At 41.9% G+C, this 18820-nt stretch overlaps 1 protein-coding gene across 1 annotated transcript in view; it reads left to right on the top strand.

The window, feature by feature from the left end:
- The window catches only part of RRAS (RAS related), a 94660-nt gene that overhangs the window by 60816 nt on the left and 15024 nt on the right, over positions 1-18820 (top strand). Inside the window, exon 3 of the mRNA XM_089655171.1 lies at positions 9646-9748. Within this exon, the coding sequence (XP_089511297.1) occupies positions 9646-9748 (103 nt within the window). The remainder of the gene's footprint in view (positions 1-9645; positions 9749-18820) is intronic.

The raw sequence follows: 18820 nt of genomic DNA on the forward strand, positions 1-18820 counted from the left end.
TTCAGGAAAGCTGCAGGAGCACTGCGCTGAACCCTCAGATCGGTGTGAAAGAAGGGTAATAGAAAGAACCCAGGCGAAGTGCACTTGGTATTGTAGCAAACTAGCTCCTCAGAGCTGGAAGTGGAGTTCTCCTTCAACCTTTGCTTTTGTAACAAACTAGCTCATCAGAGCTGGAAGCGGAGTTCCCCTGTTCCTTGCTGTATTTGAGGTCTTCCTCGAATCATTCCTCACATCCCCCCTTGCATTCCTGTGAGGCAGACTTTATCTCCTGGCAGATGATGTGGAACAACCTAAGACATGAGAAGTAGAGACAGGCTGTCTACGAACGTGTCACTTTGGTCACCCAAAGCTATGTAAGCCCCACACCTTATCAAACTGACCAGAGAACTGAGCATTCCTCAGGCCAACCGTATGGTTCATATCATGGGATATGAAGCTGGTAGTTTAGAGTTCCCCAATGACCAACCACTCCCAAAACGTGTAGTCAAAGCCCCCCCCCCCCCCCCCCCCCCCCCCCCCCGCTCCCCTTGAGAGGGACTTTCAAGAGAGTTAGAGCTTGTCACTCACACACACAGAGATCTCCGAGTTAACATCATAACAGAGGAGATCAAAGAACCTTTCTGCTCTGCATCTTGAATTTGCTAAAACCAGGCAAGGCAAGTAACTTACCCTGTAATTCCCTCACTATTCTATGTTTGCTGTGTCTTTCTATACATATATATATATTTTTGTGATATCTCTTTGTAAATATTTATTTGCATCTGTCTGACGCTTTTAGTAATAAATCTTTCTTTCTGAAAGTGTTTAAACTATTTCTAAGCGCTTACTTGCAATTCACGAATCCCTGCCTTTGAAGAGACACTACTGTTTGTTATATCTCTGTATAGCAAGGTCCGCGGGCCGTGCTATATAGATCAATATTTCAATCATTATAGTGTATATTTGATAACGGGAGTTTCCCAGTCTCCGACAAAAGTGGTGGTGGCAGTAGAAGGGTTAGTTGCGTAATTAACCCGACCCAGTAGCAAGCGCATTCAGGCTGCAGGCACAGATTGTAGACCATTAGCTGGGCAATCGCTGTGCTGGGTGCAGCTGGGTGGGGCCTTGTTACGCGCGTCACACAGCGGTTTGTGATCAGCCGGCCCTTCGTTCACGAGTTTGGTGAGAAGGTCTGGGGTCTGACGCCGTGGGCGTGACGTATTACTGTTAGTCGCGGCCGTGCGATTGTCGCCTGTTGGTGGCGGCGACCGCGGGTCTTGACAGGTATCACTCCACCCGGAACAGGAGCCGATGCTACAGAGGAGGCTCGGTGCACTCTGATGCTCTAGGATGGTGGATCGGCAAGCCCAGATTGCAAACAGGTTGAGGGCCACAACAGAGGGCTTCGAGGGCAATAGGTTGGGCACCCCTGTTTTAAAACCATTAAACATGAGAAAAATTGCATGTATTGAGAGGGTTACTAAATTTACATGTCCTTTGTAATAGCTTAAAGGTACCTGTAGACTTGAGGGTTCATTCACACCGGGTGCAGTAGGACTATTGGGTGGCTATTCCAGTGCAGACCTACCGCTTGAAAAGGCAAAATGCCTTACAAATGCGTACATTTTGATTATTTTTGATACCACTTCTGAGTAAAGCAAGTCGTAGTTTTGGAATTTTTGGCCCTGTTGCTGACAATGACATGGTAGATTATGTTACAATCTTCTCTTTGTTTACGGTCATGTCATGTATGTCTCTACAGATGGCTGATTGTGGTGCACATGTCTTTACTTAACTTCAATTTCAGTGAGCTTTAATTAAAACCAAGAGTTTCAAACCTTTTTTTCCTCACTCTTAAGGGGCCAGTAAACTTGCATTACAAGTCATGGGTGATAAAACATTACAAATAGTAGTTTTAAATGTCCCTATAAAGTAGATCCTATGGGAGTCCTTTTTCAAAACTCGTAGCAGAGAACCGTCCTTGGCCTAGACCAACCATGGCTCCTCGTTGTCCCTCTTTTGGGGTATAAATCCATTTTTCCTTCACAGTTGTCCCTCTGTAATGTTTGTTGTATGGGTCTATTTGAGTGTGTGTAGTCAATACTTTGCGACATCATTTATGTTGTTATTAGTTTATAGGCCTCTTTCACACGGGATGGATTCCATTGTGATGAGCATGGGATCTGTGAGCTGATCGGAGCAGAATGGGTGGATGACATATTGTTCACTTAGTATCTGCTGAGCGGACATGGACAGGCTGAGTAAATGGACTCCACTGTCCGTTTTCACCCAACTACCTCTGATTTACTGCAACTAAACGGAAAAGGACAGTCCTCTTTTCTCTGGGGGTTTTTTTTTCTTTTTTTTGTGGTCCTGACCAGACCTGGAGGTAGGTGGGTGTAAATGGACCCAAGTACATTTACACCCACCTGCACATAGGAATGGATGGACCTTTTATGATCAGGTCCACCTGAAAACCTGACAGTGAAATGCCAGTCTGGAAGAGTCCTAAGTGTCAGTGTTGTAGGTTATTTTGTTGCAGAATTGCTTTTAGCTTTTTTGGCCTGTGTCAGGTACATGGTACTGGCATTGAGGGCACCTTACCAGTGACGGGAACTATCAATTTTAATTCTCTGTATCTAGATCAACCATTCTCAACCTTTTTTACTCTTGAGGAACACTTGAAATACTTGGGGAACCCTAGTTAAATTTACTTATGCCTACAGTTTGATGCACACGCCATGTACCACAAACTGTAGTACATTTTAAATAAAAGAATAAGTAATATGGTATACCTAGCATGTCTGAAACCTTGCCAGATAATTAATTTTATTTCTTCCTGCTCTGTACACCACTTTTAATAATAATCTTGAATAAAAAATAAAAATAACTGAAAAGAAAATTAGACTGTAAAAAAAAAAAAAACCTCATGTTCCATAACATTAGAGCCATGCATACAAGTAGCCCCTTGCATTGTTGGTCAGTATAGGTAGGAGATCAATTTTCTATTGCTCACCATTCAAAGAATCCCTTTCAACCTAAGGATGAACCTTAGGGTTCCAATGGCTGATCTATAGCCAACTCCCTACCCCATTGGTATTTTCCTTCCCTTCTCTCATCCGTTGCTCCATTGCAATGTCCTAGCCATGTGGGTTGGATAGTGTTGAGGTCTACACAGGGTTCCTAGTTGAGTGAAAATGTTAGGCCTGGTAGTTGGTAACTTAGGCCTGAGCACTGCATCATGGAAGGCAGTCACATGCGGCTCCATAGAGTACCAAGTTTTTGTGATGGCTGAGAGAATGGTGGGGAAACAGAGCAATGGGGACAATAAGTGGGTTGAGGTGCCCTCTTTTATTATTATAATTATTATTATTATACAGGATTTATTTAGCGCCAACAGTTTTCTCAGCGCTTTACATTATAGTGGGAGACAATACAGCAACAATACAGTTCAATACAAGAGGGATTTGAGGGCCCTGCTCCTTGGAGCTTACAATCTAGGAGGGAGGGGTTAGTGGTACAAAAGGTAATAACTGCGGGGGGATGGAGTGGTTGGAAGAATAGAGGATTCAAGTATTAGCTGAGGGCGGGATAGGCTTCCCTGAAGAGAGAGGTTTTCAGTGATCGCCTAAAAGTGAACAGAGTAGGCGATAGTCTGATAGATTGGGGTAGGGAGTTCCAGAGGTTGGGGGAAGCCCTGGAGAAGTCCTGGAGGCGAGCATGGGAGGAGGAGACAAGGAAACTAGAGAGTAGGAGGTCTTGCAAGGAGCGGAGAGTACGGTTTGGGTGATATCTAGAGACAAGATCGGTGATGTAATTTGGGGCAGTGTTATGAACGGCTTTATACGTCAGTGTTAGTATTTTAAAATTTTATCCGTTGGGCAATTGGAAGCCAGTGGAGGGATTGGCAGAGAGGGGTGGGGGATACGGAGCGGTTAGTAAGGTGGATGAATCTGGCAGCAGCATTCATGATAGACTGAAGAGGGGATAGCCTGCGATGAGGTAGGCCAATGAGGAGGGAGTTACAGTAGTCGAGGCATGATATAATAAGGGAGTTGCTTAGTGGTTTCCGAGGTTAGGAACGGTCGTATCTTGGAGATGTTGCGGAGGTGAAGTCTTTTACTTTTTGTTCTGCACAGTTAAAATAACATATTATCCCTCACTGTCTGTACCAGTGCTCTTCTCCCTCACCAGTAATTAAGTTTCAGCATTTTAGGGAGCAACTGAACAAATTTAGGTTGGTAAAGATGGTAGCTCAATCCCTTATCTGGGCAGTAGATGTACCTAGCATTACTCACGTAGTACAATGTCTGTGGTGTGATGAGGGGTGATTAAACTCTGTGAAGGTGAGTATTTTTATTCGTTTTGAACTGCGGTTTAGGGGTTTCTGGCCCACTTTTTTTTTTTTTTTTTTTTAATTATCTTTTATTAAATTTTCTTTTAAGAAAAAATACATTACAAAACAACCATAAAATCTTATTACATCATACACGTAAACTTTATCCCATTCCCACCCCAAAACACCCCTGTCCAATCTCATCATATCCGCTCTTTTCCCTCCTATTGATCTAGTCATGTATATAGATCTCTTTAACCATTTAAATTCTCTGGTTCTGCTATCGGGGGACCTTTTCACTTTTTAGTATTTTTCTGATGTTTTAAACTCATACCATCTACCTCAAATCTTTCTAAACTTTTCCATTTCATCTTTCTCCATGTAACAAAGTTCCTCCATCCTACTAACACATTCAACTCTGTCTATCCAATCCCTCATTGTTGGAGGATCCTGGGCCTTCCAAAACCTAGGGATTAAACCCTTTGCTGCACCATTGAGATGATATAATAAACTGTTTTTATATTGTTTTACTGACAACTCTGTGCTATAAAAAAGACACCCATGGATCCTTCTTGATAGATGTCCCCCAAATCTCCTGTATATGATGAATTATCTCCTGCCAAAATAACTGAATTTTTGGGCATTCCCACCATATATGAGCCATTTTCCCTATTGCCCCACACCCTGTCCAGCATAAAGGTGATACTACTTTTCTCTGTGTATGTGCCACACTCGGTGTGCAATACCATCTAGACAAACATTTTATAGTTCATCCCCCAACTATATTCATGTTCATCACCCCGTACATTAACTTAAACATTTTCCTCTTCTGGTGATCATTCATTTTTGTACCCAGTTCTCTTTCCCAACCCTCCAAGAACAACGGGGATCCAGCTCCCACCCATTCAACCAGGATCTTGTAAATCCTAGATATTACATGTTTTCTGGCCCACTTTTATTAAAAGACAACGAAAGTAAACGTTCATAGTTGCCCACGCAAGGTCTTACTCCAGCCAACTGGAAAATGGCGCTCTCGTCAGCAGCCCTGCTCCTATTGGTACTTGGCTTTCCTGGCTCACTCAGCCTCTTTGTTGCACAGACTCGCTCCTGGCCTTCTAGATAGTGGATTTCCAGGCATCCTGGGTTCTCTATCTCTCCTGAGACATGCAGAATTCCTCCACTCCCATGAAGTTGCTGGTTGCCTCAGCTCTCTCAGTCCTACTGACTTGCTCAACTGTCCCAACTCTCCTTGTCCTGCAGGTAGGGAAGTTCTCCAACATGGAGTCTCGTCTCCCTAGTGGATCTTCTCTTCTGGCTGGAGCACATATCTCTCCAAACAAGCCAACACACCTATCTCCACACAAGGGCTCAGCTCCTGCAGGGTGTGTGCGCCTGGACACACACACCCTGCAGGTTTCCAGGAAGACCTGGACACAGGATTTGAAGGCTCTCAAGAGACTGAAGCCTTCAAGCTTCAGATCCTGGTTCAGGATTACAAAATCCCGGAGAAAGCTGTAAACACTATTTTTCTCTGCTCACAAACACTTCTGCATAAGTGCGAATCCTGTTTTTGGTTTTTCCTTTTTTTACATTTTGTTTTATTTTTTCCCCCTAAACTCACACCGTGACTGGGCCATCACAGTGGGCAACAATTGACTTGTCGTGCTTCATTCCTCTGCACAGAATTAAATGACAGCTAAAACTATAGTAACCTGATTGCTATTACCAGGCATGTATAGTTTAGCTCTCAGGAATAAAAACCTCACCTGTTGGAAAGTCTAAAAGAGCATTGCCATTCCCACCCAGTAACACCAAAATCTGAGAAATATATGGGAGCTGCAACAACCAGAACAATTACCAATAGAAGTGATTATAAAATGTATAGTTTACTTTATTACAAAGATATTATTATTATTATTATTATTATTATTATTATACAGTATTTATATAGCACCAAAGGGTATGCTCAGCGCTGTACAATAGCAAGGGGGACAGAACATGAGACAAGACAGTAACAATACAATACACGAGGGGTTCGAGGGCCCTGCTCTTTCGAGCTTACAATCTAGGAGATCTATATATAACCAGTGAAGCCTAACAAGCAAAACTCCCCCCCCCCCCCCCCACACACAAAAAACTGGTAAAACAGCACACAGTTAACCCTTTGATCACCCCAGATGTTAACCCCTTCCTAACCAATGTCAGTGTTTATTAGCCCTGATCACTATTACCCCAGTTGCACCCCTATGTGTTTTCTGCAGCGTTTTGCACAAATGCACAGCAGTCCGATTAACATGATTTCCTATGGGAAATGTTCGCATCTGCGCGTTTTCACCCAGTGCGTTTTTTTTTTTTTTTTTTTTTCGTTTTGTTTTTGGAAAGGGTCAAGGACTTTAGAACCAAAAACACAACGTTTTGCGTTCAATATAGACTGAAATGGAAATGCTGCAGAAAAGCATGTAGTGCGTTTTTGAGTGTTTTTGATGCGTTCTGTTAATTTTTTTTTCTTGTTGCAGTTTTAAAACACAAATGTGCAAAAACGCAACGCAAAACTCACTGCAGAAACGGATCAAACGCAAACTGCATAGGTGTGAACCTAGTGTCACTGAGGATGTCACTGGCAATTCGTTCCCACCCAGTGTCACACTGCCTGCCACAGTCCCGCAATCCTGCTATAAGTCGCTGATCGCCGCCATTATTAGTATAAAAAAAAATGTAAATTAAAATTTCAATATATATATATATATATATACTGCCATTTGTAGACGCTATAACGTTCATGTAAACCAATCAATTTACACGTATTTGGATTTTTTATTAGCAAAGGCATTTTAGCAGAATACATTTTGACCTAAATTTTATGAAGAAATTAGACTTTTTTTTTTTTTTTTTTTTTTTTTTTTTTTTTAATTGGACATGTTTTATAGCAAAAATAAATAAAAATTGTATATGTGTGTGTGTACGTATGTGTATACATATTTATGTGTGTGTGTGTATATATATATATATAATGTGTGTGTGTGTGTGTATATGTATGTGTGTGTATGTATGTATGTGTGTATATATATGTGTGTGTGTGTGTGTGTGTGTGTGTGTATATATATATATATATTCCCTCCTAGATTGTAAGCTCCAAGGAGCAGGGCCCTCGAACCCCTCGTGTATTGTTACTGTACTGTCTCGTGTACTGTCTCCCATTATAATGTACAGCGCTGAGCAAACTGTTGGCGCTATATAAATATTGTATAATAATTATATATATATATATATATATATATATATATATACAGTTGTGGCCAAAATTATTCAACCCCCAATGCTGTAAAGGGGTTTAGGGACTATAGTGTACATTTGGAATTGTATTCAGAATCAAATCCTACAAGGACGTTGTAACTACCCAAATGCAACTAAAATGACATCAATTGTTTATGTAATACAGTAGTAAATGGTTCTTATGTGGTTTCTTCATTGCCACAATTATTCAACCCCTTAAAGACTACCACTCTGAAGAACAGAGGTTCATACAGGTGCTTTCCATCAGGTATTGAAAACACCTGTGGATGTCACCGAGCAGCAATCAAGCATAATAAGCACCAATTAGGCAGCTTTAAAATGACTGTGATACTCAGCTCCTTCTAGACATTTACTGGTGTGGTTACAAACATGGTGAAGGCAAGAGAATGGTCCAGGAAGACAAGAGAAGAGGTGATTTCTCTTCACAGGAAGGGCAATGGCTATAAGAAGATTGCAAAGATGTTAAACATACCAAGAGACACCTTAGGAAGCATCATTCGCAAATTCAAGGCAAAGGGCACTGTTGAAACGCTACCTGGTCGTGGCAGAAAGAAGATGCTGACTTCGACTGCTGTGCGCTACCTGAAGCGTAGAGTGGAGAGAAGTCCCCGTGTGACTGCTGAGGAACTGAGAAAAGATTTGTCAGATGTGGGTACAGAAGTTTCAGCCCAGACAATAAGACGCACACTGCGTAATGAAGGCCTCCGTGCCAGAACTCCCAGGCGTACCCCCTTGCTGTCTCCAAAGAATAAGAAGAGTCGACTGCAGTATGCCAAAAGCCATGTGGACAAACCACAAAAGTTGTGGGATAGTGTTCTGTGGACTGATGAAACAAAATTAGAACTGTTTGGGCCCATGGATCAACGCTATGTTTGGAGGAGGAAGAACAAGGCCTATGATGAAAAGAACACCTTGCCTACTGTGAAGCATGGTGGAGGGTCAATCATGCTTTGGGGCTGTTTTGCTTCTGCAGGTACAGGGAAGCTTCAGCGTGTGCAAGGTACCATGAATTCTCTTCAGTACCAGGAGATATTGGATGGAAACGTGATGCAGTCCGTCACACACCTGAGGCTTGGGAGACGTTGGACCTTTCAACAGGACAATGATCCCAAGCATACCTCCAAGTCCACTAGAGCATGGTTGCAGAGGAAAGGCTGGAACATTTTGGAGTGGCCATCGCAGTCACCAGACTTAAATCCGATTGAGAACCTCTGGTGGGACTTAAAGAAAGCAGTTGCAGTGCGCAAGCCTAAGAATGTGACTGAACTGGAGGCCTTTGCCCATGAAGAATGGGCGAAGATACCCGTAGATCGCTGCAAGACACTTGTGTCAAGCTATGCTTCACGTTTAAAAGCTGTTATAACTGTAAAAGGATGCTGTACTAAGTACTAAGATTGAATGTCACTTGGGGGTTGAATAAAACTGATAATGCTGTGAGCACAGAAAAGACATTTGTGGTTATTTCATTATAACTGTTATGTTATATTTGTCTGACCTACAAGTGCCTCTTTAATGTAAATGTAAGCAAGATGACTGAATGATCAAAAGCAATGTCAAACTGGCCAAAACACTCAATTTCAGTGGGGGTTGAATAATTTTGGCCACAACTGTATATATATATAATTTATTTTATTTTTTTAAATAGCATAAAAATGCAGAGGTGATCAAATAACACTGAAAGAGAGCTCTATTTGGTGGGGGGGAAAATACATACATTTCATTTATGTACGGCGTTGCATGACCGCGCAATTGTCAGTTAAAGTAACGCAGCACTGTATCGCAAAAAATGGCCAGGAAGGGGGGTAAATCCTCTGGAGGGCAAGTGGTTAAGCTTTGGCAATAAAACCTGGAAGCTGATTGGTTTCTATGCACCAGATTTTGCACCCTCTAGTTGTATTAAATAATCCCCATAGTGACAAAATGTTTAGTTGTTTTGCATAAGATATATTTTTTTTATTATTTATGGTGTATGTGATCTTTACTATCGTCACCTATTAAAAGCTTGTAATTTTTTTTTTTTTTTTTTTTTGTTCTAGTTCTGGACACAGCCGGACAAGAGGAGTTTGGAGCGATGAGAGAGCAGTACATGAGGACAGGAGAAGGTTTCCTTCTTATATTTGCAATCAATGACCGAGGAAGGTACAGTATTTAAAAGGGAATCCTTCACTCCTTCTCTTAATTATGTAGGAAGTCTGTATAATCCTAATCACATTATGTAAAGGATATCAACACATGTTCCTCTCCTGTACACACTTCTTCCATTCATAGCTTTTAATTATGCTGGTAATTAGAGGCACTTATTTGTTCATTTCATGCCTCAAGTTATTTTATGCCCAAGTTGCTTTGTTTGGGATACACACTACAATGATTGCATATGATTTGCTTAGACATTTGAAAGGCTGCTCAGCTTTAAAGTGTTACTAAACCCACAACAGTACAATCAGTCTGTAGTAAAGTATGCTTGTTATACTCACTGTGGAACCGAAGGGGTTAATCCTCCACATTGTGTAAAAAGGCCATTTGATCCTGTTTTCTCTGCCCCTTTTCTTGTTTAAATACCCACCTGATAAGACAGACTAAACCCGTAGTCATTCTGCACATGCTCAGTTTAGTGTGTATTACTAGAGAGGTTTTTTTTTTTTTCTTGGGAGAATGCATGTGATCAGCACAGGTCCAAGTACTGTCACATGACCTGTCACTATTTTGGTGACAGTTAGAACAGAGGATGTAGCATCGGGAGATGGCGGGAAAGGTGAGTATCAGCTGGTCATGGCGAGGACATTTTACAGGCAATGACAATGTTCTTGAATGGAAAAAGTGACCGTTTCTCTTTAAAGCCAGAAACAGCCAGGAAACTAGCATTTTTAGAAAGCAATAATCTCTCAGTATGTTACCTTTTTTAAACTATGGATCATTTCAGTAAGTACACATTTTGAAATATTGGTTCATATTTTTACTTAAAATTCCATATTTTTGATTACTGTACATCCTATACACATGTGAATGTATCATGTCTGTGTGCTTGATGGCACTGGACTGATAGAAGTGAGATTTGATTCTGAAGGATCTACCGTGAAATGCGCCTCCCTCCCATCACAGATCCTCATCTTTGAAGTATAGTATATGTGGACCTTGTTTTGTTGGTAGACTGCTTTCGTGCTCTCTGATTGCGCCAAAAGAATCGCTCAACAAATGATCTACTCATGGATGTGTGCTGAAGAGCACCTGGAGTAAAAGTCGCCTTCATTCATCAATAAAAGGTCTGTTTTGAAACAATTACTGGTTAATCAAATACAGCCGGTTTGTTTCGGGGGAAGACCTTTCCTCTTCTTCAAGATGGAATGCAGTAGAGCAATGGGTCTCAACCACTCACTGCCAGGCTCCGGCTTCCCTCGCTCTCAGGCCTCTAGCCACTTGCAGATCTCCTAACCACCCCACTGTCCATCTCCCATAGTGCCACCCATAGTGGTGCCCCTCAATCCCCCCACAGTGCCCCCTGACTTGCTGCAGAGCGTCTAGCCCACCATAGTGCCCCCAAGCTTCCACAGTGTTTCAGTGTCCCCCAGTCTCTACAGTAAGCTACAGTCTACCATATTGACCCTGGGAAGACCAGCAGTCGCCTCCAGAGACACCATCCCCCACAGTTACCCCCTAGCTCCCTCCCCTACAAAACCTTACCTGAGAAACCATCCAACGATCCCGGCGCTGGCCATAGAGGTTAGTGAAGGAAAGATGGCCTGGTTCCGGACCTTTTTTTTTTTTTTTTTTTTTTTTTTAAAGCACTAGATCAAAAGGATTATTTTATTCTTTTATTTTTTTTTGATCCAATGCTTTACATTGCAGAGGAGAGATGTGGGGTCTTATTGACCCCATATCGCTCCATAAAGAGGACCTGTCACTAATTATTTGTGTCATAAAGGATGCATACATTCCTTGTGATAAGAATAAAAGTGATTAAAAACTTTTATAAAGGGACAGTGCAAAAATGTCAGAGGTATCGCCACAAACGTCAGAGCAAGAGCAATAATTTTCGCACTAGACCTCCTCTGTAACTTTACACTGCTAAACTGTAGAAATTTTTAAAGCATCACCCATGGAGATTAAGTAACGCAGTTTCACACCATTCCACGAGCGTGCGCAATTTTAAAGCGTGACATGTTGGGTATCTATGTACTCGCCGCTACATCCTCTTTCATATTTTACAAAAAAAATTGGGGTATATATTGTTTTGTTTTTTTTTTGTTTATATTTTTTTAATCCGTGTATTTTTTTTTCCAAAAATTATGTATTCATTTTTAAAACTGCATTTCGGTTTTCGGCCAAGTGCATTTTGACTTTTTTCCTTTTCGGCACCAGAATTTTCATTTCGGTGCACCACTACTTTTTAATATAGGTCCTCTAGCACATTCCATCGTGATTTTAATAACCTCTACTACTCGAGCCCTGAAGAAGGGGAGGCCCTACCCCCAAAACACGTTTTGATGTATTTATTGCTCTTAGCCGCTAATGATTTTAAAAAGACCTTGTAGTGATCTGAACTTTTGTACTAGGCGCTCCTCAGTACATGTAAAGAATTTATGATCTCTAGATTATGGAATGCGATGCCTAAATGTCTGTTGAAATATGCTCAGTTATAGAGTCTCTTGGTTTTTGTCATGTCTAGTGAGATAGAGCCGCAATAATCTCAGTCCATTGACAGCACTACTAATTGGGATGCAAGAAACTACAATAAACACCATCCTAGATTGTAAGCTCCAAGGAGCAGGGCCCTCAATCCCCTCATGTTTTGCATTGTATTGGTATTGTTCTGTCACATGTTCTCTCCCCCTTTGTAATGTACAGCGCTGAGCGAACTATTGGCGCTTTATAAATACTGTATAATAATAATAATATTTTTCAAACATTACTTAAAGTGGAACTGTACTGCATCTGGGTACCAGAAAATGCTAAATGATTCATTTTTCTATTTCAATGGTTTTTATTAAATTTTTTAAACAGTATAAACAGAGGCAGTAAAACACGCCCACGCAGGGGCTATCAATTGCACAGATAAACAAAATGCCAAATAAAAAAAAAGGGGAAAAACAATGCTCTAATGCCAACAGGGCAAAAGGTACGCCCACGCAGGGGCTATCAAAGGCACATAAGTTACAAAACATTAATGTAACTGATTATAACAACTAAATGCAGCTGTCCTAGTCACACCAAAAACAGAGAGAGAGAGAGAAAAAGGAAAAGAAATAAAAAAAAAAAAAAGGGGGGGGGGGGCAAAGAGCAGGGATTCAAGAGCGCCAACACCGAACGCCATTACATCCCCAGACTAGCCGGGGAGAGTGAGGGAAGGGCATATTGCAACCACGGCTCCCATATTTTAAAAAATTTACGTTGGGAGTCATTGCGGATACTCGACATCTGTTCGTTGAGCATCATAGTGGTCATACGATCCCGCACCCCCTGAAGAGGGACAAACGGACTCCTCCAGGCCTGAGCAATTGTTCTAGTGGCGGATAAAAACAGATAGGAAGCCAACTTCTGCTGGTGAGCCAAGAGGCCCGGTATGGGGCAATGAAGCAAAGCATACCGAACATCCCGGCGTATGGAGAGATGGAACAAAGTGAAAAGGAGGCCAAATACACGAGACCAAAAACGAAACGGTCTCGGGCATGACCACCAGATATGCAATACATCACCACGATGACCACAACCCCGAAAACAAATGATTCATTTTTAATATTCAAAACTCCTCCATCCACCCATGTCTCCATGCTTTATTTTGCGGAGAAATCCTTTTGAAAAACACCTCCTGTCATTTCTGGCAGTGGCCATCTTGTGCAAGGGCAGATGATTGATGTAGCAGTTACTTTCTGGAATCCATCTGTCCTTAGCTCAGGCATTGACTGAGCTGAGAACCCTCTCTCCCCCCTTCTGACGACTCCTGGGATGTACAATATCATTTGCCTAGGCACAGAAACCAGGAAGTAAATGAAGGAATGCAAAAAAAAAAGGTTAAAATAAGTAAATTGGATATACTTTCCTATCAATTTACTAATACTAGCAGCATAAGGATTAGAAATAGTCCATGTTGTTAGCTTAGGCATTGGTTGAGCTGAGAACCCTCTCTCCCCTCCTGACGACTCCTGGGATGTATGACATTATTTGCCTAGGAATGGAAACCAGGAAGTAAATGAAGAAATGCAAAAAAGGTTAAAATAAGTAAATTGGATATACTTTCCTATCAATTTACTAATACTAGCAGCAGAAGGATTAGAAATAGTCCATGTTGTTAGCTCAGGTATTGGCTGAGCTGAGAACCCTCCCCTCCTGATGACTCCTGGGATGTATGACATAATTTGCCTAGGCATGGAAACCAGGAAGTGAATGAAGGAATGCAAAAAAAAGTTAAATTGATAGGAAAGTATAGCCAATTGACTTTATTTTAACTTTTTTTTTTTTTTTTTGCATTCCTTCATTTACTTCCTGGTTTCTATGCCTAGGCAAAAGAAAGCATACATCCCAGGAGTCGTCAAGAAGTGAGAGCGGGTTCTCAGCTCAGCCAATGCCTGAGCTAACAACGTGGACTATTTCTAATCCTTATGCTGCTAGCATTAGTAAAATAAGTCAATTGGATATACTTTACTATCAATTTACTAATGCTAGCAGGATAAGGATTAGAAATAGTCTGTATTGTTAGCTCAGGCATTGGCTCAGCTGAGAACCCCCTCTCCCCCTCCTGACGACTCCTGGGATGTATGACATCATTTGCCTAGGCATGGCAACCAGGAATTAAATGAAGAAATGCAAAAAAAGCTTAAAATAAGTACATTTGGATATACTTTCCTATCAATTTACTATTGTTAGCAGCGTAAGGATTAGAAATGGTCCATGTTGTTCACTCAGGCATTGGCTGAGCCGAGAACCCTCCCCCCCTCCTGACGACTCCTGGGATGTATGACATTATTTGCATGGGCATGGAAACCAGGAAGTAAATGAAGGCATGAAAAAAAAGGTTACAATAAGTAAATTGGATACACTTTCCTATCATTTCACTAATGCATAAGGATTAGAAATAGTCCATGTTGTTAGCTCAGACATTGGCTGAGCTAAGAACCCTCCTGACTACTCCTGGGATGTATGACATCATTTGCCTAGGCATGGAAACCAGGAAGTAAATGAAGAAATGCAAAAAAAAGTTAAATCGATAGGAAAGTATATCCAGTTTACTTATCGATTTAACTTTTTTTTGCATTCCTTTATTTACTTCCTGGTTTCCATGCCTAGGCAAATGATGTCATACATCCTAGGAGTCATCAGGAGGGAAGGGAGGGTTTTCAGCTCAGCCAATGGATTAGGATTAGGAACAGGGACAGACTGACCATTCGAGCACTCAGCATTGCCTGAGGGCCCGGGGGCAGTAGGGGGCCCCATGAGATGCCCCTGGTACCTTTTTCATAGGCTTTTTTGGGTGTGGGTGTGAGGACACAGGGGCCCCATGATCCCCTATTGCCTGGGGGCCCCATGAGTTGTCAGTCCGCCCCTGATTAGGAATAGTCCATGTTGTTAGAGAGTGAAGTTCCATTTCAGGAAAAAATTTACATTATGCTGTTATCATTCACATATATTGTATCTCTTAACAAAACGAGTCCATAGGTTTCTTTTAGCTGTCTGATTTATAGCGTAGAAATTGGTCTAAAGCCATTGAAGGACATCGTATTTTGGCGTGGTTGTGGAGGAGATATTCCCGTTACATGAGAATATTCTGGTACCTAATTTTTGTTGATGTTACGGAGAGGTAATGAGGCTTGGCGGCTGCATTGTCTGGATGCTTTAAATAGCCGCTTCCTAGAATTTTATGAGCACTAATTGGACTGAGGGTATAATAATAGATGGGAATGGCTGTTCGCTATTTAGATCTTGTTTTTTTTAGTTGCTTAGGCTGTAATATTATTGTGGAACTAGTGGGATGATGTCATACTGAATATATGACATCACTTCTTGTGCAGCTTCTGATGGAAATGTGAGAACACGCTAATTAGGTCCTACTTATTGGGTGGCGGGAAGTAATGGGGAGTGCGGATTGTACCTCCATTGAGTCTTAAAGCCTTTATTAATAGGTGATTACCAATGAGAGCGAGGCTGTGGGGCTGCTGTCCATCAAAGGTATGGCAGGCAGTGCTGATGGTGATGTAACTGGGAGATCGATGAACAGAGTAAGCTGTAGATGTACAATCTCCTAGATTGTAAGCTCCAAGGAGCAGGGACCTCGAACCCCTCGTGTATCGCATTGTATTGTTATTGTACTGTCTTATGTATTGTCTACCATTGTAATGTACAGCGCTGAGCGAACTATTGGTGCTATATAAATACTTTATAATAATAGATGTCCACTTAAAGGGCTTGGAGGTAATGGCCAGTAAGGGACAAAGGGATATAAAATGCACACAGTGGGGTTGATTTACTAAAACTGGGGAGTGCAAAATCTGGTGAAGCTCTGCATGGTAGCCAATCGGCTTCTAGGTTTTATTGTGAAAGCGTAATTGAACAAGCTGAAGTTAGAAGCCGATTGGTTACCATGCATAGCTGCACCAGATTTTGCACTCTCCAGGTTTAGTAAATCAACCCCAGTGTTCTAAACATTTTATTGTAGAGACTGTAATGTGTTTTTCTAGCCTACTGACTCTTTAACCCTTTGACGCTGACGTCACACAAATATGCGGCCTCACAGAACTGGGCTTTTTTCCGTGGGACCGCATATTTGCGTACCTGTGGCGCGCTCCCAGCACAAAGACCACAGTGTCACTGAGAGCACCAGGTCCCGTTCTAATGATCTGGACCCGGGACTCCTGATTCCGGGTCACATGATCGCTGTGATAGCCTTTAATTGGCTATCACAGTGATCAGTCACTGTACAGCCCGGCCTGTTTGGTTTGTTTTTTTTTTTCTCTCTATGAATGGAGGAGAGAGATACATTGTATCTCTCTAACTCCTGGCATTGAGGGAAAAAAAATGTTTGTAAAATAAATATTTAAAAATAAGAGAAAAAATAAAGAAAAAATACCTAGATCAAGGTTTGATCTAGTTCAGTGCCAGGGTAAGTGTTTGGGTTAGGGTCAAAGGTCGGGGTTTAAAAAAAAAATTGGTGTCAGTTAGTGTCAATGTCAGTGTGTTTTCGGTAAAAAAAACAAAAAACCCCACTATTGTTTCTGGGCTGTACTACGGGTACAAACAACAAATAACATACACATCTATGGTATTGCTGCGATTGTCAAGAGCTGGATTATTTATTTTGGGTTGTTCTTTGGTGGTAGGTTATGGTAGTAACAAGAAACACACCGCTAAATTAAAAAAAAAATAATTTTTTTTTACGATTTTGGGCCAGTTTTCCTTTTATATATTATATTAAAAAATAATCAGGAGATATCCATTACCATTTACCAAAAAATTAAAGCCCACTTTGTTCTTAAAAAAAAAAAAAAAACAAAAACGCGGTATAATTCACCTGGATGCACACACAGTAGTTGTGATGATATGGACCGTTTTACTAACACAGGTCAACGTTGCAAAATTGTTCTTCGGCATTTAGATTTGTTTTACCCTTAGGCGTGAAGGGGTTAAAGTGGTTCTAAAGGCAGATTTGTTTTACCTTTTAAAGCGGAGCTCCACCCAAAAGGGGAAGTTCCGCTTTAAGCCTTTGTCCCCCGCTCCCCATTAAGGATTGGCACCTTAGGGGAGTGGGTACCCGAAGTTGACAGGTACCAGCTCCCATGTGACGGGACAGTTTTTGTAGCTGCTGACTTTTTTATTTTATTTCAGGTGGAACTCTGCTTTAATGCATTAAGGTTGAAAAGAGAGAAAAAAAATCCTCTGCATTCAGACCCATCCACCCGCCCCTGCTTGCGCTTTTGCTCTCTCTCCTCATTGGCTCAGAGACAGCAGCGGGAGCAATTGGCTCCTCCTGCTGTTAATCACAGCCAGTGAAGAGGGGGCAGAGCTGAACCGTGCTCTGTGTGCCGGTGAGGGGGGATACTTGGTGGGGGGGAAGCTCTCAGAGCAGGTAAGTAGAACATATTCTAAAGGATTTTATAAAAATCACTTTTACTGTTTTCTTCAGTTTTGCGTGGGAGTCGAGGCAGAATTGGACACTGCTCTGGTTCTGTACTACTAGGCAGGGAAATTTCCCTCAGCTCAAATTTGTGGTAGCCATGACTTTACTACAGGCAGAGGTTCCTTTTTTACCCTTTCCAGAGTGCATATATTGGTGTGGAGAATCCGTTAGGAGGTCAGTGAAGCCACTGTTCTGGTCAAGGGTGGACTGACAACTCATGGGGCCCCCGGGCAATAGGAAATCATGGGGCCCCTGTGTCCTCACCCACACTCAAACCGCACCCAAAAAAGCCTATGAAAGGTACCAGGGGCATCTCATGGGGCCCCCTACTGACCCCGGGTCCTCGGGCAGTGCCCAAGTGCCTAAATGGTCAGTCCGCCCCTGGTTGTGGTGTCTGCTATTCCCTGGGGGGGGGGGCATGTTGGGTGTTCTGAATACGCTAGCACTGTTTAGGGGTTTTTTTTGCCTTTAAACGCTTGTAAATGCCTCTTAGACAAGGGCATTAAAGCCACCAGAGGGGTGTTTAGGGGCAGGGAAACAAAAAAAATAAGTCAAATGCCCTTAAATTTTTTTTTGCTGGAGTGATCAGTGATTATCAGCAATTTTTTTTTCTTTTTTCCCATGTCTGCCCAGAGCCAAGCCCCTTACCTGTTAAATCATGCCCACGTGACTTCATCAGAGGGATGAAGAGGGATCCCTCTGATGAAGTCACGTGGGCTTGATGTAACGCGTAAGGAGCTTGGCTCTGGGCAGACATGAATAGTGAGTTCAGCTGACAAGTGAAGCCGGCATCTGATGATTTTTATGGCATTTTATGCTTTTACTACATGTGAATGTATTACTACTTCTTAATACATTGTATATACTAGTACATACTGCACCATGGGAGTGTCCTTTGTTCCCTTTTTAAAAATGTGTGACCTCCATCACCCTTAAAGGGACCGATCCCCGACTCTGGTTTGACAATCTATTGAAAGCTCAAAGGTTTCTGATTATGATCACATGGTTGTGGATTAAAAAAGTGAAGAATCCTTTTGTCTATTTGATATTCATAGATTGTAAGCTCCGAGGATCAGGGCCCTCCTATCCCTCTTGTATTGAACTGTATT

The sequence above is a fragment of the Staurois parvus genome, unplaced genomic scaffold (genome assembly GCF_062004578.1).
Source record: "Staurois parvus isolate SC_StPar_1 unplaced genomic scaffold, SC_StPar_1.0 ptg000827l, whole genome shotgun sequence".
NCBI lineage: Eukaryota > Metazoa > Chordata > Amphibia > Anura > Ranidae > Staurois > Staurois parvus.